The following is an 18,288-nucleotide window of genomic DNA, read 5'->3' on the forward strand; positions in this document are numbered from 1 at the left end:
AATTTTCGGATGTACTGTCATATAAAATAAAAAAGGAATTTTTGGTTCACAATATTAATAAACTGTACCATATTATATATCATATTAAAGGTATTGTGAAGCACTATTAAATGATACCCATAACGATCAGTTTGTTTTCCAAATATATGAGAAATGTACTATTATATGTATTGACTTTAAATTCATATAACTCTTAAACTAAGAGAGAGCAGGCAAAAATATTAATGTTTTTGTGCTTCTAATTATGAGAGCTATCAACACCAAAGAAATTATAAAAATGCAAGCTGTTTCGCTGATCTTGATTTATACCTAGACGAATATAGCACTCTTACTTTTTTTTATATTTTTAGGCAATTAATAATGAATTTTAGTGCCAGAAGCAATGTACTATTTGAAAATAGTTTTGTACTGAACTAAATACAATTTCCCATCCCTGGTAAACGCCAAACGATTTTTGAACACATTTTGCGCCTTTCTTCATTCTCTCTTGTGTTGGCATTTGTGCAACAAATTTTGCAGACATCAAGTAAACAAGTATTTTTTCGGAATATTTTTCATCAATTTTCATAAAACTTATAAAAAAAATAATTAAATAACAATTAAATAAATATGCCAAATAATATTAAAGTGCCGCTAGAATGGAAGAGACGCGTTAAAAAAGAGTATATTAAAATTAGACAGCAAAAACGCTATAAAAGAGCAGATGAAATAAAGGAAGCGTGGATTAAGAATTGGTAAGTCGCAAAATAAAAAGTACATACATATATTTTTTTATTTTCTATTAAAATGTAAATTTTTCATAGGGATGAACACAATTACAATGTACAGGACTTGTATTGTGAGCCCAAGGTTTGGCAGGTCCAACCCTACGATCCGCCACATGTGGATTGTGTCAAAAGGGCAGAAGTGACCATGTATAATGGCTCTGGCACGCAGCAGGTTCCCATATGCGTTATAAATGCTGTGACACCAATACCCACAATGTACACTTGGGCGCCGACTCAACAAAATTTTATGGTGGAAGATGAAACTGTCTTACACAACATACCCTATATGGGTGATGAAGTTCTGGACAAAGATGGCAAATTCATTGAAGAACTTATTAAGAATTATGATGGCAAAGTTCACGGAGACAAAGATCCTTCTTTTATGGACGATGCAATATTTGTGGAATTGGTACATGCCTTGATGAGAAATTATCCAAAGGAAATTGAAGAAATTACGGGAGTGCCTTTAAAAATGGAGGCTATAAAAGAGGATAAAGAAATAAAGGGTAAAGTTAAAAATGAGGATAAGGAGAAAAAAGAAACTGATGGCGAGGATGAAAAGGATAAAGAGAAAAAATCTGAAGATTCAAATCCAGAAAATAAGACAGAAGAGGAAGCTTTAAATGAGGATAAACAGCTGGAAAAGTTGGATGATAAAAAAGATGACAAGTCAGAGGAGTCTGAGGTAGTAAAGTATGAATCTAAAGCGGATGATGAAAAATTAGATTCCGTCAAAGATAATAAAATGACTTTTCCACCACCGATTATTTTCCAAGCAATAAGCTCCAATTTTCCGGATAAAGGAACTCCACAAGAATTAAAGGAAAAGTAAGATACATTTTATGAAAATTTAGTTAAATTATTTTGAAAATTAAATTTACTCATAGTGGAAAATTTCATTAAATACTTTTTTAATTTAACTTTTGTTTATCATCCGTTAGATATATTGAACTTACGGAACATCAGGATCCAGAACGTCCCCAAGAATGCACACCAAACATAGATGGTGAAAAGGCCGAAAGCGTTTCTCGCGAAAGGACTTTGCACTCGTTTCACACTCTATTCTGTAGACGTTGTTTCAAATATGATTGCTTTTTGCATCGTAAGTAAATGATAATGTTTCAACTTTCTTAAAACTAAATTATTATTAAATTATATAACTATTTTTTATCTTTTTTAATTCGGTTTAAAAAAAATGATTGTGTTAAAAAACAAAACAAATTTAATGCCGTTTGAACGCAATATTATTATACAAAAAAAAAAACAAACAAATTGCTAAACAAATTTACAAATATAGGTCATCCAACTCACGGTGAGTTGTAGCTGTTGTTCTATGTTTTCTTTATTGAATGTTGCTACACATCATGACCACCCATTTTCTACCATATTCGATGTTTTCATCCTTCAGATTTTCAGGCATTAATTTAATTAACAACATCACAGAAAAATGTGTACAAATAAAACATCCTTAACTACTATCTTTATACCAGATAATTCTATGCAAAACTCATTTTAGCATACATGTTCGTTCTTTTTTTTAGTTTGACCATTATTAAATTTTAATATAATTTTCTAAATCTACCTTTATAACTAGAGTACGGGGAAAGTTGTATGTGTTGTGTGTGTATGATTTAAATATCCCCCCTTCTACTAAATTGGCATTATGTTGTATGTATGTTATGGTTTTTAATTGATTACAAACTCCATACTGCTTAGCACTATTTTATACAAAACAAATAAACAAACAAAACAAGGCATTGAAATGTTCTAATGTTTCTCTAATTCATTTTCAAACAATCAATCAATCAACCAAATAACAAATTCAATGGCATTTTTATATAATAATCATTTAAACATAGTTTGAGTTTTAAACACAGTTTTAGCAAATTATTAATTGTTAATAAATTTACTTCCATAGGACTACAAGTTGGACATGCTGGTCCAAACTTACAGAAACGACGTTTTCCCGAAATTAAACCGTTTACGGAACCTTGCAGTAATAATTGTTATATGTTGCTGGTAAGTATACATTTTTATTCATAATTAACAAAATATCAATATCTCCTTTACGCTATGAAATTACCAATAAATCTCGAAATATTGAAACATTTAAACTAAAAATTACTCAAGAACTTATAAATTTCCGTTTCGATCGATTTCAAAACGATCGATGTAGCCATGCCACCAAATAACTTTGCCCAACTTTAATTGGTTTAATTGAATAGTATTTTTTGATTTAATCTAGATTATAAGCTACTGTTTAACAAAAACTAATCCTAATGATATATCTTTCTTAAATTCAGGATGGTATGAAGGAAAAACTAGCAGCTGATAGTAAAACTCCACCAATTGATTCTTGTAATGAAGCCAGTTCTGAGGACAGTAATGACAGCAACAGTCAATTTAGCAATAAAGAGTTCAACAACGATCAAACTAAAGAAAATGGAACGGTGACCAGCGCGGCTTCGGCTGAAATAAGTTCTATAATGGGTAAGTCAATAAGAACACTATAACTTGGTAAAATGTTTAATATAATTAAACATAAATTTATAAAATTCTTCATTAAATCTTAAATTTCTTTTGAAACAGCCGGTATGATGAACACCTCAAATGCCAAGTGCGACTGGACAGGAGCAGATCAATCACTATTTCGCACATTGCATAAAGTGTTTTTGAAAAATTACTGTGCCATTGCACAGACTATGTTAACGAAGACATGTCAACAGGTAAAATAAATTGTAGTACTCAAAGAAGACACCTTAACATTAACCCTAACATTCGATATAGGTTTATGAATTTGCCCAAAAAGAGGCGGCCGAATTTAGCATTGAAGAATTGCGTCAGGACTATACACCGCCGCGCAAGAAGAAAAAGAAGCAACGTTTGTGGTCATTGCATTGTCGTAAGATCCAATTGAAAAAGGACTCAACTTCCAACCATGTCTACAACTATACACCTTGCGATCATCCCGGTCCTTGCGATATGAACTGTTCATGCATACAAACGCAAAACTTTTGTGAAAAGTTCTGTAACTGCAGTAGTGATTGCCAGAATCGTTTCCCGGGCTGTCGCTGCAAGGCCCAATGCAATACCAAACAGTGTCCCTGTTATTTGGCCGTTCGTGAATGCGATCCGGATTTGTGTCAAGCGTGTGGTGCTGATCAGTTTAAATTAACTAAAATCACTTGCAAAAATGTTTGCGTGCAACGAGGTCTACGTAAGTTTTTGCGATTTTAAAAACAAAACTAACATTTTTAATTAATGGTATCTCCTTGATTTATTTAAGCAGATAAACATTTGCTAATGGCTCCATCGGATGTGGCCGGTTGGGGTATATTCCTAAAGGAGGGTGCTCAGAAGAATGAATTCATTTCCGAATATTGTGGTGAAATTATATCACAAGATGAAGCTGATCGTCGCGGCAAAGTCTACGACAAATACATGTGCTCTTTTCTGTTCAATTTGAATAATGATTTTGTTGTGGATGCTACGCGTAAAGGCAATAAAATACGTTTTGCCAATCATTCCATCAATCCCAACTGTTATGCTAAAGTAATGATGGTCACCGGCGATCATCGCATTGGTATATTTGCTAAACGTGCTATACAACCGGGCGAAGAATTGTTCTTTGACTATAGATATGGTCCCACGGAACAATTGAAATTTGTTGGAATTGAACGTGAAATGGAAATTGTTTAACTTTTTTTTTTGGAAATTTAATTTTTATCTCATATTTTATTGTATCTTGAAATTAGCTTAAAAATATTGAATAAAACTACGAAATTTATTATACACTTTTTGCAACATTTGCTATAATGGGTTTTGGTCTAGATTTGAATATCAACTTCTTGGTTATAACGGCCTGCACAGTGTATTCACTTTTTTGTCTTGTTTTATTTTCCAGCGCCACTGTGTTATCGAGCAGGGTACGATCTACAGTGTTGTTCATAATGCTGGCATTTAAATTGCCAACAGTTTGATCCATTAAATGTTGACCTTCATTGGTTTTGGACTTTTCCAATACAGCAAACGGTTTTTCGAGTTTTTGTTCTCTGCCTTGTAATATGTGATGGCCAATAATTAAAATCTGTAAAAATTTAATTTGTATGCTAAATATATAAAATATTGTTGGAGTTTACTTTAATTAAACTTACTGGTTGACCGTATTTGTTGTAATAAAGATCTCCCACAAATTGATCATTCATATCTTCATTGGATCGTACCTCTAGATCTCCTTGTAATTCGAGAATGGCCCATTCCTTTAAGCCTCCAGATGTTCTACTAAAAAATTGATAAATTTAAGTTTTATGTTATTTAAATTTTCTGTTTGAATATCTTTGGAAGTAGAATTTTGGTATACCATTCTGAATTTTACTTTACTCAAAATGTATTTCACTCTACTTTCAATTTCACTCTAACTTTTATAATTGTGGACCTGTTCGTTTACTTCTAGTTTTGCTATTTAAAGTTTAAATACAAAGACTAAACAAAATGTTGCAAAATTCTAATACCAGCAGGTAAACAAAATTTATATTTCTCTCTAAAACCCCCAAACCGCTATAGTCGGAACACAAATGGCTGAGATATAATTAAAAAACACGACTAACTTGATTTTTGATCTATATATGGATTAATAATTCATTAACATTCGATCAGAAAATTTAATTTTTGAACCTTTACTCTTCTGAAACTTTACACAAATCGTCGCAGATTTGACGATTTAAAATAAAACAAAGATCAATTCGTATATAATCTATTTATTTTTAGTACATTTAATTAATAATAAAATCAGCATTGCATGCGAACATAGTTAGTTTCATCATTTTAAACACCTCTGAATTTCTTAAACAAAGGATGTATATTTCCAGAATGCTTTTTACGATGTTCATAATAAATGGCATCATCACCGCCCGACATAGAACTTAAGCCGCCACGTTTCATAGTGCCACCTGGACGATAACCCGGCTCACCCGGAACCTTCTCATCTTCACAATCCAAATCGGAAGCCGACAAAACTTGTTGCAGCAATTGTGACTGTTCTTCGCGGGTTTTATAAAACAAGTCTGGATCCGTATCCATGCCACTTAAATGGGTAATAACTTTATAACTGTAACCTTGATTGACCAAGAAACGTTGACGCTTGCGAGAATAGCTCATTTCCATGGTGTCCTGGGAGACGAGGGTGTAGAAGAAGGCATTATACTCTTCAGCTATGGCACCCTTTTTAGCACGCAAAATACGACCTAAACGCTGAGCCTCCTGACGACGAGAACCACCATGTGAGGAAATCTGTACAAGCACATTGGCCTCGGGCAAATCGAAACTTGTATCGGCCACCTTTGACACAAAAATGGTGTTGACTTTTTGATTGAATTTGAAATTTTGTAGAATTTGAATACGTTCATTCTGTGAGGTAGGACCATAAATGAAAGGCTTATTCATTTTAATGGCATAATGTTTCAAAGCAAACACATTGTCCGAGAAAACAATGGTTTTGTCGCCTCTTTTTTCATGATATCTTATAAGAAATTGACAACTGCGAAATTTGGAGGGATTCATAACGTAGAGTAACATTTTCTTGGAAGTTTTGGCTGTCAAATATTCACGATAGAATTCGGGAGACATGGGACACCACACCTCTGCACACTGTACGCGGGCAATAAAGCCCTTCTTTTGTAGTTCCAACCAATTGGCTTCGTACAGTTTAGGGCCAATAAGGAAATTCAAATCGGCAATTTTGTCATCTTCACGCAACAATGTGGCTGTCAAACCTAGTTTGCAATGAGACTGTACTATGGTTAAAACTCTACGAAACATTTTCGCAGGAATGGTGTGTACTTCATCCAGCACCATAATGCCCCATTCCTGTTCCTGTAGCCAACGCATGGTTTGTTCAGCTTCCCAGGAACGTTTTTGAGTATGAGTAATCATAGAATAGGTAGTCACTAGAACGCCACATCCCATAGGTTTGTCTTTGGCCTCGGAAGTGAAACGACAAATCATACTGTCGTCAGCTGTAGACCACATTTTGAACTGCTGCTTCCATTGTTCGACTGATACACCACTGTTGCACAAAATCAAGGCACGTTTACGTACGGTACAACAGGCAGTGACACCCACCAATGATTTACCTAGAAGTATATAAAAATTATTAAAACTTCACAATGATTATATGGCCCACGAGAAGCATCAAACATTATGTAGATCAATACACACCTGCACCACAAGGCAGTACAATAACACCCGATCTGGCACGTCCGTTACCAAACATTTTGCGCAAACTTTTCTCCTGATAAGGTCTCAATACAGCTGCTGGTTTCAAATCAATATTTATGTCCGGATTGTGTGTATCATTACGAAAATCATACTCCGCCAGCAGAGGATGCTCAATTTCAATGCAACGTTTTTGTATGACTTCAATTTTTTCCTGATTAACTTCAAACGAAACAGTTTTTAAATTAGCCTCATCCTCGTCTTCCTCCTCATTATCAATTTTATCATAGAAATTGGTGATATCATCGGGCACAGTAGTTGTGCCATCGGCATTAACAGTGCCAGCAGCATTAGGATCGGTCTTTCCATCTGCCCCTTTGATCGTACCATCTGGCAATTTTGTTCCAAATTGTGTTATGGCTTTACCATCCACGGATCCCTGTATGAAACCATCTCCTTCCTCACGTTTTAAGCGACATGTCTGTATAACAGGATCCTTGAGCAGCTTTTGTAGAATATCAGGATGTGGAGATTCGATGAAATAGCGATTGTGTTTTAAAACTAATTTAACTTTTCCATATGATAAAGTACATAGTTTAATAAATTCTATAATACCCTCAGGAATACTAGTTTTACTTAATCTCTTTAAATATTCTACAATGTCATGGGTCTGTAGACCAACCGATACGGCAGCATATAAACTGTAGGCAGTTAATTTATATTCATGTATATGCTCTGGACGACACACGGGTTCCGAAATGGCAATAAGAAAGTCATGAGCATGTTTGTAGACCGGAGAGAATGACTCCAGGAATATATGACCATTTGGTGCCACCCATAGAGGACGATTGTGGTGATCTAGTTTTAGTTCCATTTGTGAACGATAATCTTTAGCGCCATATTCATCGGTATTTATACCATCATCATTGGTCTCGGCATTTTTAGAGGCAGCTCCAGGTATTCCATCAGATTCACTAATATCTATGGTATCATTGTCGTCAACAAGCTGTGTGTAGGCATCGTCTTCAGCACGTCGTTTTTTTCCTTAAAAAGTGAATGATGTTATTGCAAAGCATTTGTCGATAAATGTGTACACTTACCAAATTTGTCTCCACCAAATTTATCTTTCTTAGATTTTTTCGGAGGTCCCATTTCTATTTTTTATTTATTTTTTCACAGAAATATGAAATTCAGATCATTGACGGACAAAAATCCAACAATAATAAAACGTATGACACTTTGTTTGTTATTTCACAGATGTAAAAAGAGGTAGTATTAATGTAACGAAACCCGTTTTTCGATAACTTCTATAAAAACAAACAGCGTCAAACAATAAAATAGTGATTTTATATTGCGATATTTTCTAAAGAAAAATGACGATTTTTTAGTGGTTACTTTTTTTCTTAAGACTAATGGTTTAAACTATTTTTCCTGTTCTTTTTTGTTTTAGAAGTTATACATACAGTAACAAAACTAGCTATTAAGACAAAAATGAATATGAGAAGCCACTTTTCGAAATAGTTATGGGTTGTAAATGAGTTCCGTGTTTTTATAATTTTAATTATTTATAGAATATCGGTAATGGTATTTTCGCTGATAGGGTAATTGAGGGAAAAGGTACCTAACCATGGTCGTAAGGATTTTTTAGTTCATTACGTATTCCACTTTTCAAATCAACAAACAATTCAGAAAAATCTACACTGGCAACTCTAGCTTATGAGTATAATTTTCTGGCACAACAAAACACTGTAAACAAATTAATTTAAAAACACAATTTTACTTGCAAACTTACGTTTTTATTAAAACTGGCATATTATAATAATCAACAAATCGCTATTTATTACTTCCACACAATATTCAACAGTTATATTTCATTAAATTCAACACAAATGCCAGTGAAAGAACAACGATAAACAATTTCACAATTCCAGCGCTTTTTAATTCAACTTATGGTTGTTAGTGTTACCATTGTTAAGGTAATTAATTATTTTTACTACTGTTTTCTACAAAGCTGTTTAATGCAACAGCTGACTGTCAAAATTACTTTATTATTGAAGTAAAACACGATTTGTTATAATTTTATTAAAAAAATTAGAAATTATTAATAAAAGTTTAAATATATTTTAATAAACAGTATGTCTAGTCGCTGGTATCCAATTTATCAACGTGGTAATCCACAATTGCGTGTTTTTCTGCCAAACTTTTGGATGAAATTAATACGGCCAATTGAGGAACAGCCCAAAAATGTAGCCACATTTTCGGTGTCAATGGAAATGACAAAATACGATGTGAAAAATTATCTAGAGAAAATTTACAAAATTCCCGTAGTAGATGTACGCACTCGTATTGAATTGGGTTCCACTAAGCGTGATACTACCTATGGTTATGTGACCAAAAATGAGGATATGAAAATAGCTTATGTAACTATGGTGAGTTGTTGGTGGATTTAAGGATATTTGTTATTGGATATGTAATAGAGCAACTTAATATTTTGTAGCCTAAAACAACGGAATTTACATTCCCCGATTTGTTTGCCAAAAAAGCGGAAACAAAGAAGAGCGATGAGAAGGCATTGGATGATTCGAAGAAGGGCTTCAGAGATTTTCTGGAACGTAATAAAAAGAGACCTGGTACACCAGGATGGTATTCTATTTAGTTAGGTCAATATTTGTTAATAAAATTAAAAGAAAAAATATGAATTTGAAGTTATTTATTTTGTATATATTGAACAATTAATTGGAGCAGTCTGTAGTTCCATAATCTACAAAGAATAACCAAATTAGGCAAAACGCTGCTATTATGGTAAATTTAAAAGCTTATATGTATATGGTACCACGGTTTTTTTTTATTTTCAAAAATAAAGTTTATTTATAATAAAAACAATTTACAGTTATTTCAACAGATTCGTTTGACAAAGTTTAATACCAAAATGTTTATTTTAGAAATAAAATATGGATATTTTTCTTTATCAGATCACTAAATAATGCCAAGATAACATTGAATAAATTTAAAATTCATAGAAATTTAAAGCTGCTAAAATGTATTTTTGGGATGTGCTCAACTGTACTGGCCGAATATTAAACACATCATTAATAATTCGTCCTCTTCTGGTACCTTTATATTTACTTGTTATCTTCAACAGTTTTTTCGATCCACGCCCTAAGCTTGTCGGTGTCTTGTAAGCCAACCATACGATTGACCACTTTGCCATCTTTCATAGCCATGAGAACTGGTACGGCAGCTACATCATAATCCAAAGCCAATTCGCTGTGTTCATCGATATCTACTTTAGCCAATTTAACGGTTCCAGCTTTTTCTCCAACGATGGATTCTAAACGGGGTGTCAACATTTTGCAGGGATTGCACCATCTATCCAAAGTAAACAAAATAAATAATTATATAATCTCAACAATAATTTCACAATTAGGCCTAAAGAGTTATAGTGAGCCCAAGAACTTACGTTGCAAAAAAGTCAACTATCACAACCTTATCACTTTTTTTGACTTTATTCTCGAAATCTTCTGTGCTTTGTACATTGAAAATCTCATTTTTTATTCCGCTTGTGGCCACTGTCCGTTGACCAAGACGAGGCAATACATTTTGTCCGGTTTTTTGGAAAATAGTGCGCAACATTTTATAATTTCAATTTCTTTGTCTTTTGGAAAATTTATGAAGCTAAAATGTAACATATGTTATTAACGTTATTAAAGTTTTTATTTTTTTACTTGGCAATTTGACAAAATAAACTTACTTTTTACACGCTAGAATTTTTTTAACTGAATAATGAGGAATAATTGATAAAAATAATGATGATATTTTTGTTGTTTTACTTTTTTCAGTCAGTGTTGTCAGTACTTTTTCAGTCCTGATCCCCAGTGAACGTTTTTGTATACCCAAAAATCCTCAACAGCAACAAAAGCCCACTGGGCTTTTTATATGAGCTATGAAGAATTATGGGCCGATCATCATAAAATGTGATTACAAATAAATATTTTCTAGTGGGAGGGTCTCCAAAGTTGATGTTATTTTTGGACTATATCTTGTCAAAATAATTGGTAATATGTTGAATATATAAACTATAAATTAAGTACGGCAATCATTTAACTAATTTACAACTGGCAATACTTTTAACAAATTCTTAAATAATAACGTAATATATATAAAAACATTGAATATCGTTATAAAAATAAAAATAATAGAAATAATAAAACAAAACTTTAAGAAAGTTTTATACAAATCGCTTTTTAAGAATAATTTTTGAAAACATAAATAATAATATATTGCGCAAATTAAAAAAAAGAAAAACAAAAGGAGAGCATAACAAAAAGTAAAATTGTACTTTGACAGTTCTCAAAAATAGCAATAAAAAACAACAACAATACATGAGAAATAAACAGCTGGTTGATAAATTGACGTGTTGCAATTAATAAAGAAAAAAATAATTGTAGAAGAAAATTTTTGTATAAAATATTAATAGAACAAAAAAAGCAGAAAATAAAGAATTCAAAATAAAATAGTGAAGTGAAAGGGATTCTTTAGCAAAAACTCCTCATGCATAACTAAAGATCTTTGAAAGTAAAAAAAAGTTAAAAGCTTTTTTGTTGTAAACAATGGATGATTTGTCACAAGGCGACATTTGTCGCGTTTGTCGTTGTGAGGCTCAATCTGATCGTCCTCTTTTCTATCCGTGCGTGTGCACGGGTAGTATAAAGTATATTCATCAGGACTGTTTAATGCAATGGATGCGTTACTCGCACAAGGAATATTGTGAATTATGTGGCCACCGATTTAGTTTCCAGCCCATATATTCGCCTGATATGCCCCGTGTGCTGCCGTTGAGGGATGTGGCTGGTGGTTTAATATCGGCCATCATGAAGGCCGCAAAGTCATGGGCCCATTATTCGCTTGTGGGTTTGGCTTGGTTTGTAATTGTTCCATTGTCGGCATATCGGACGTATCGTTATTTGTTTCGAGCTTCATCATTCGACATGATTATGACATTGCCCTTTGATATATTTTCCACTGAAAATCTGGTCTCGGATGTATTTCGTGGCTGCTTTGTAGTGACGTGTACGCTGTTGTCTTTTATCGGTTTGGTGTGGCTAAGAGAGCAGATATTGCTAGGTGGTGGTCCGGACTGGTTGGAACGTGATGATGCACCGGCCGTTGGTGGGGCAGATGGTGGTGGCAACAATGATGGTGAAGATGATGTAGATCTTATACCTATGCCAGGAGAGTTTGGGGGATTGGCAGCAGCAGCAGGGGCAGAAGTGGACGATGAGGGAGTTGGTAATATTTTGGAAGAAGCTATTCATGCTGTAGGCGATGCGCTGTTGGCAGATCAAGCTAACAATAATGAGCCAGTCGCTGTACCAGCTGTGGCTGCTGCTAACGAAAACAACATTGTTGAGGCTCCCGTAGTTGAACCCATGAATAATAATGCTCCCGCTGTAGCAGATCCGGCCGAAAATGAAGGAGATCCGCCTTTAGAATTTGGCCCTCAGTTACCACCTGCTTTGGCAGGAGGCGGCAACAACAATCAAAACAACAATGCAGCCGCCAATGCTGCTGACAATGATAACGATGAGCCAAATTGGAATCCCATGGAATGGGACCGTGCCGCCGAAGAGTTAACTTGGGAACGTTTGTTGGGCTTGGATGGTTCATTGGTATTTCTGGAGCATGTTTTTTGGATTATCTCATTAAATACTATGTTAATTTTTGCCTTCGCCTTCTGTCCCTACTGCATTGGCCACTTTATATTGCAATCGATGAATCTATTGAATGCGGACAAGCCATTGTTACATTTCCATGGCCTGATAACCACACTTTTTGGTTATTGTTTCATTGGTCACATACTGGTAGTATTACATTTTTTGGCAAAAGCATTCCATATGAGACGAGTACGCAGTCTAATTGGCCTGTGCTATATAGTGGTCAAGGTATCCCTATTGTCGGTGGTGGAGATAGGCGTTCTGCCCTTGGTTTGTGGCTGGTGGTTAGACATATGTTCACTGCCCTTGTTTGATGCTACGTGAGTTGTTTTAAATGTAATTTCAAGTTGTTAAAAATTCAATTAATTTTGTCATTCACAATTTACAGTCTTAAAGATCGCAAGGCTAGTTTTACAGCAGCCCCTGGTACGTCACTCTTTGTCCATTGGATGTTTGGCATGGTCTATGTTTATTACTTTGCTGCTTTTATATCTTTACTACGTGAGGTACTGCGTCCTGGCGTTTTATGGTTTTTAAGAAATTTAAATGATCCCGATTTTAGTCCAATTCAGGTTGGTTTGTTGTTGTTTTTTTATAATATAAACATGGGTTGTTATTAATTCTGCTTGGGTATTTTCAGGAAATGATACATCTTCCAATTTTAAGACATGTCCGTCGTTTAATATCTTCAGCCATGATATTTGGCTCAGTTGTACTTCTTATGCTGTGGATGCCAATACGCATATTGAAAACAGTTTGGCCAACATTTTTACCGTACACTCTATCCGGCGATTCGGAAGTGAATGAATTAAGTTTACAGCTTTTACTTTTACAGGTGAGTTTATAAAATGTAATCTGAAATTATGTAGCTCATAACATATATATGGGCATTTCCACAGAAAAGTCCATCGTTCCTCCGACTTGTATTATTATCAAAAATACTTAAATTTTATTAAACTATTCACAAAAGAATAATTTATGAAAAATATTGAAAAAAAATTTTGATAAAAAATTTAAGAAAAAAATTATTTTGGTAAAATAAAATTGAAGAAAACAAAAAAAAATAGGTGAAAAAAAAATGTTAAAAAAATTAGTCGATGGAAAAAAATTGGGTTAAGAAATATTTTTCCCGATTTTGACGTCCCATTGTCGGTCCGAATTTTTATAACTGTAATATGTCTTTGGAAACGTTTTTTAAATGTCTATCATTAGATATCCATATCTATATTAATGACAGAGTAATCCAGATGTAAATCAAAAATCGAGGTGGGTTTTCGTTTATATATCAACCATTTGTGAGTCTATTTTCCCGAATATAAATAGAAACCTAATCGTGAATGAACGTACTTGAGGTCTTTGGAAAGTTGATTTCAACGATCCAGCATATATGGGATCTCAAATGAAAAAAGTAGAAATTACAAAGAAAATGACAATGTATACACCATTACCACTCATGTTATAAAAATACGATTTTGAAGAATGGGGAAATGTTTATAAATTACTTAAATGCAATATTTTTTAAACAAGAGGTTTTTTAAAATTTCCTTTTCCAGATCATATTACCCGGTTTCTTTGAACAGTCCCACACACGCGTCTGGCTCAAAAAGATTTTACGTATTTGGTGTATTTGTGTTTCATGGATTTTGGGTATACGCAGCTATCTCTTGAGCAATGACCCGCCAGAACCCACCAACATTCAACAAGCCAACAATAACAATGCTGAAAATCCAGCTGAAAACAATGAGAATATTGAACACGAAAATAATAATGCTGAGCATGAAAATCAACCCGCAGAAAATAACGAAGCTGCAGCTAATCCTATACAAGCACAACCACAAGCACCTCCTCCGCCACCACCACCGCCACCTCAGGCTGAACGTAATTTGGCGGCGGTACATCATGCCATAATACATCGGGATGTGCCTGTGGCATTTCAACCTTACGAAAAACCCTCGATATTTCCTATAAGACTATGTGGCTTGATATTCTTTATGTGCGTATCGTTGGTGGTGGCTTCGCTTCTCACACTCACCGTACCCGTGTGGATAGGACGTCAGGTAATGTCTTTGTGGTCGGTTGGAAGCATAACGACACAGGTTGTGGTTCAAAGTACTGAGGTGACACCACGTCCACACGAATTGTATACAGCAGCCTTGGGCACTTATTTATGTTGGATGATTACACGTGGCATTGCCATAGCGGTGACTCTGTTGCCCCAAGGCAGAGCCGCTGTAATGGATAAGATTAAACAGTGGCTTAAGGTGGGAGCCTCCTATGCTCTACCCGTTTTGATAATTGTTTTAATGTTGGGTGTTATACCATTACTCTTTGGCATGCTGTTGGAGTTGGTAGTAGTTATACCGGTACGTGTGGGCATACGGCAAACACCCATTTATTTTATTTGGCAAGACTGGGCCTTGGGTGTATTGTATACGAAAATAGCCATTGCCTTGACACTAATGGGTCCTGACTGGCATCTGAAGAGGGCTTTAGAGCGTGCTTATCGCGATGGTCTGAGAGATATTGATTTGAAATTCTTAATCAGCGAATTAGCCACACCCGTCATAACCTGTTTCGGTCTAGCGTTGGCCATACCATACGTCTTGGCACATTCTATTCTACCCACATTCTTTAAAGATCCCTGGGTCCAATTAGAGATAGCACACTTTGTATATCCCGTATTCTTTTCGGTTATTGGAGCCATCGGTTTGGTGTGTTTCCAAATACGCCAGTTCAAAAAGCTGTATGTAGCCATTAAGGTGGACAAGTATTTGGTGGGACAACGTTTAGTCAACTATGAGCATCGCAAGAAACAGCAGCAGGAGGCAGCCGATGCTGCGGCCGCGGCTCGAGAACAAGAAGAAATGGAAAATGTACCCATAGCCAATATTGTGGAACAGGCCGAATTGGAAAGGCGCCGCAGACAGGAGGTAGAACGTCAACAGCTGGTACAAGATTTAGTTAGAGATGAACTTTTATAAAACTAAAAAACTAAAGACGTTGGGGTATTTTTTTTAAGAAAGGAGGGGAAAAAATCTTGTAGTAAATTTAGCAAACCGAAATTAATTTGCTTATTTTCTTTTTATAAAACAAAAAAATTGTTTTGTTTTTCTTTTGTATGTGTAAAATAAAAAAAAAAATTTCGTTTTAAACATGAAATCATAAATTAACAAAATTCATTTTTACAAATTTATCGCTTTTCTGAAATTTTCAAGTACCAACAGAATTGATGATTTATTTTCAAACATATAATTCTTTATACTTACATTTTTTGCCCTTTGAAAAAGTTGATCAAAATCTTAACATAACAATTAGCTTTTTTCACTTTCTTAAATAAACAATTTTCTTATTAGTACTATTCAGTGTTGATGCACGAAAAGCTGTTATTGTGAAACAAAAAAGGCAACATTTTAAAAATGTCATAATTGTCACATTAACTTTTTACCCTTTACTACATTGCAATATTTTATATCCTTATATTTTAACTAGAAATTATTTTCGTTATCTGGAGTTTGTTTCTAATTATGTATTTTAAGGATTGAATTAATTTCTATTAAAATTTGGATTTCCTTCTTGGAATTCAGATACAAGTTATTCAATTTTAAATTAAGAACATTTAGTGAATTTAAAAAACATTATTTTTTATATTCAATTCGGAGCAATATAACGAAAAGCAAAGACACAAACGAAGACATTTTTTGTTCGTTATATAGATAATATTCAAAAACGATGGGTTTAAAAACATTAATAACCAATATTTTTCTAAATTAAAATCGTTCATGTTGAAATTTTTATTGAATACATAAAATAACTTAAGTTTACTTAGGATTTTATGCTATATTATCTCTGAATCAATTAAAAAGTTAGACTTTAAATGAAGTAAAATAAAAAACATCTCTGTTTTCACACTTTTTCAATTATTTCAAAAACTAATTTATTAAATTTGTAAAAAAAACTATTAAAACCTTTTTTCCAAATATGTAGCTACAAATAAACAAAAAATTCCTAGAGAACTTCTATTTAGTTTACACTTTAAACCACTATTCAAATTTGTATTATATTCAAACTAACCCCTACATACAAACACACAATTAATTAATATTATTTAATAATTTCCCAATGATACTAATTATAAAATTTGTATAAACATAAATCACTATTCATCATTTAGAAAAAGCATCATTTAAGAAACAAAATTTATTTATCAAAATTTTCTAACAAAAACTATAACTGTAAACAGCCTTATTCATAAACAATTATTACAGTTCACATAGTTATTATAAAACAAAATTTATATAGACCTATTTTCATAAAATTTAGCTTTATCATATTATGATAACTTTAATAATTGTTTATGCATAAAGCAGAAAAAATATATTAATTATATAATCTATACTACTGCATAAGTTTATTTTCTGTTTTCCATTTTTTTTAATTTGTTGATTATGTATTTTTTTTTTATTATTATTATTATCTTAAATAAATAATTTCCTTTTTATAAAAGTTTTTTTTTTTTATTTAATTTCAAAAAAATTGTTTATTTCTTTTCCGTTTTTTTTTTTGCTTTAAATATGTTTTTATTAATTTTAGATACAAATATTATTAAAATATGTAACTTAAGTTTATGCACTTTACTGAAATTGTATGTGTAATTAATTAATAAAAGACAATTTTTAACTCAAAATAAAAGAATAAAAGGTAAAGTTCAAAAAAGAAAAAAAAAATTTAACAACAAAAAAAAAAATTGATATAAATTTTAAGTAAGCTTTTAAATAAAACTATGAACAATTTTTTCTTCTTTTTTGAGAAATTATTAAACAAAAAAGATAGTTGGTTTTAGTACTTGACAAGTTTGTGGTAATTTTTTTTACAAAGTCATATGTCATAGTGCGGATTCTGCATGAAAGAAAATTAAGTAAACCAATTTCAGTAGATATTGGAGTGCACCAAGATTGTGACTTATCGCCATTGCTCTTCAACATTGTTCTCGATACCATTGTGGCTAGGACAATGCAGGATGGCAATGGTATAACCTGGGATCTGAATAGAAGCTAAAGCGACCTAGATTACGCTATTCTTAAAGGAATAGACCTAAGCTTTCTTTTGTGCAAAAAGTCAAATAAGTTTTTGATTTTGCAAAAAAAAAATCAAAAATTTTATGTCTTGTGTAACAAAACATTTATTTTGATACCACTCGCATCCCACTCAGCGACAAAAAAGTTCTTAAAGGAAAAGACCTAACCTCTCTTTTGCGCAAAAAAATAAAAAAGGGTCCATTTTGAAAAAAAAAGATTTTGTAAAAAAAATATTTTTTTTTTTTATTTTTCTTTAGAAAGATTGATTATTTAGGGTACATTTTGCTAAGAGGAATAGGTATTAAGTTACATGGATGAGAAAAAACATCAGTTTTGACACCCTCTAACTCAGAGAGTTCTTGACCGATCTTGTTGAGAAATTGTGTCTTATAAATCTTATGAAACGAAGAAAATGCCTGAATTACGGTAGTTTGAAGTCAGAATACTCTCCAACTAAACTAAAGGTTAGCTATGACTTTTTTCCATCTTCCTGGCAACATATGTATTCCTAGCCAAAAG

The 18,288-nt window shown here is 33.1% G+C and overlaps 7 protein-coding genes across 10 annotated transcripts in view; 3 read left to right on the plus strand and 4 right to left on the minus strand.

Moving 5' to 3' along the window:
• Nucleotides 1-18,288, minus strand: part of Cnep1r2 (CTD nuclear envelope phosphatase 1 regulatory subunit 2) — a 596,488-nt gene that overhangs the window by 1,648 nt on the left and 576,552 nt on the right. The window lies entirely within an intron of this gene.
• E(z) (histone-lysine N-methyltransferase E(z)) lies at nt 503-4,559 on the plus strand. Of its 4 annotated transcripts, none has more exons than XM_065504169.1 (9): nt 503-734; nt 804-1,595; nt 1,709-1,869; nt 2,065-2,079; nt 2,686-2,786; nt 3,071-3,257; nt 3,357-3,493; nt 3,555-3,984; nt 4,054-4,559. In XM_065504169.1, the coding sequence occupies exons 1-9, from the start codon at nt 610-612 to the stop codon at nt 4,464-4,466; spliced, it is 2,361 nt and encodes a 786-aa protein (XP_065360241.1). In that variant the 5' UTR covers nt 503-609; the 3' UTR covers nt 4,467-4,559. The 4 variants fall into 4 exon arrangements, with proteins under 4 accessions (XP_065360241.1, XP_065360242.1, XP_065360243.1 ...); XM_065504170.1 differs by having other exon boundaries at nt 4,057-4,559; XM_065504171.1 differs by lacking the exon at nt 2,065-2,079.
• On the minus strand, nt 4,485-8,918 carry LOC135954105 (chromosome transmission fidelity protein 8 homolog). The gene is made up of 3 exons (XM_065504173.1): nt 8,773-8,918; nt 4,922-5,048; nt 4,485-4,854 (listed from the first exon to the last, which is right to left on the minus strand). The coding sequence occupies exons 1-3, from the start codon at nt 8,790-8,792 to the stop codon at nt 4,555-4,557; spliced, it is 447 nt and encodes a 148-aa protein (XP_065360245.1). The 5' UTR covers nt 8,793-8,918; the 3' UTR covers nt 4,485-4,554.
• On the minus strand, nt 5,509-8,198 carry hay (ATP-dependent DNA helicase hay). Its single transcript, XM_065503476.1, has 3 exons — nt 8,081-8,198; nt 6,984-8,024; nt 5,509-6,898 (listed from the first exon to the last, which is right to left on the minus strand). The coding sequence occupies exons 1-3, from the start codon at nt 8,130-8,132 to the stop codon at nt 5,592-5,594; spliced, it is 2,400 nt and encodes a 799-aa protein (XP_065359548.1). The 5' UTR covers nt 8,133-8,198; the 3' UTR covers nt 5,509-5,591.
• On the plus strand, nt 9,037-9,675 carry mRpL23 (mitochondrial ribosomal protein L23). Its single transcript, XM_065505115.1, has 2 exons — nt 9,037-9,409; nt 9,478-9,675. The coding sequence occupies exons 1-2, from the start codon at nt 9,116-9,118 to the stop codon at nt 9,634-9,636; spliced, it is 453 nt and encodes a 150-aa protein (XP_065361187.1). The 5' UTR covers nt 9,037-9,115; the 3' UTR covers nt 9,637-9,675.
• LOC135954872 (thioredoxin, mitochondrial) lies at nt 9,819-10,859 on the minus strand. Its single transcript, XM_065505116.1, has 3 exons — nt 10,732-10,859; nt 10,441-10,655; nt 9,819-10,349 (listed from the first exon to the last, which is right to left on the minus strand). Exons 2-3 carry the CDS (start codon nt 10,611-10,613, stop codon nt 10,103-10,105), a joined length of 420 nt encoding a protein of 139 aa, XP_065361188.1. The 5' UTR covers nt 10,614-10,655; nt 10,732-10,859; the 3' UTR covers nt 9,819-10,102.
• LOC135954870 (E3 ubiquitin-protein ligase MARCHF6) lies at nt 11,220-17,214 on the plus strand. Its single transcript, XM_065505114.1, has 4 exons — nt 11,220-13,014; nt 13,083-13,266; nt 13,335-13,529; nt 14,248-17,214. The coding sequence occupies exons 1-4, from the start codon at nt 11,591-11,593 to the stop codon at nt 15,673-15,675; spliced, it is 3,231 nt and encodes a 1,076-aa protein (XP_065361186.1). The 5' UTR covers nt 11,220-11,590; the 3' UTR covers nt 15,676-17,214.

Source organism: Calliphora vicina, chromosome 3, assembly GCF_958450345.1.
Source record: "Calliphora vicina chromosome 3, idCalVici1.1, whole genome shotgun sequence".
Taxonomy (NCBI): Eukaryota; Metazoa; Arthropoda; class Insecta; order Diptera; family Calliphoridae; genus Calliphora; species Calliphora vicina.

Excerpts from the sequence above, each read along its gene's own strand:
- mRpL23 (XM_065505115.1), top strand. The coding sequence starts at position 9,116 with ATGTCTAGTCGCTGGTATCCAATTTATCAACGTGGTAATCCACAATTG. Across the intron at positions 9,410-9,477 it reads AAATAGCTTATGTAACTATG|CCTAAAACAACGGAATTTAC; the intron begins GTGAGTTGTTGG and ends AATATTTTGTAG.
- LOC135954105 (XM_065504173.1), bottom strand. The coding sequence starts at position 8,792 with ATGCCAGTTTTAATAAAAAC. Across the intron at positions 5,049-8,772 it reads ATGCCAGTTTTAATAAAAAC|TAGAACATCTGGAGGCTTAA; the intron begins GTAAGTTTGCAA and ends TCAATTTTTTAG. Across the intron at positions 4,855-4,921 it reads ACAACAAATACGGTCAACCA|ATTTTAATTATTGGCCATCA; the intron begins GTAAGTTTAATT and ends AAATTTTTACAG.
- LOC135954870 (XM_065505114.1), top strand. The coding sequence starts at position 11,591 with ATGGATGATTTGTCACAAGGCGACATTTGTCGCGTTTGTCGTTGTGAG. Across the intron at positions 13,267-13,334 it reads CCGATTTTAGTCCAATTCAG|GAAATGATACATCTTCCAAT; the intron begins GTTGGTTTGTTG and ends GGGTATTTTCAG. Across the intron at positions 13,530-14,247 it reads TACAGCTTTTACTTTTACAG|ATCATATTACCCGGTTTCTT; the intron begins GTGAGTTTATAA and ends TTCCTTTTCCAG.
- hay (XM_065503476.1), bottom strand. The coding sequence starts at position 8,132 with ATGGGACCTCCGAAAAAATCTAAGAAAGATAAATTTGGTGGAGACAAA. Across the intron at positions 8,025-8,080 it reads ATTTGGTGGAGACAAATTTG|GAAAAAAACGACGTGCTGAA; the intron begins GTAAGTGTACAC and ends TCACTTTTTAAG. Across the intron at positions 6,899-6,983 it reads TGTACTGCCTTGTGGTGCAG|GTAAATCATTGGTGGGTGTC; the intron begins GTGTGTATTGAT and ends ATATACTTCTAG.
- LOC135954872 (XM_065505116.1), bottom strand. The coding sequence starts at position 10,613 with ATGTTGCGCACTATTTTCCAAAAAACCGGACAAAATGTATTGCCTCGT. Across the intron at positions 10,350-10,440 it reads ATAGTTGACTTTTTTGCAAC|ATGGTGCAATCCCTGCAAAA; the intron begins GTAAGTTCTTGG and ends TACTTTGGATAG.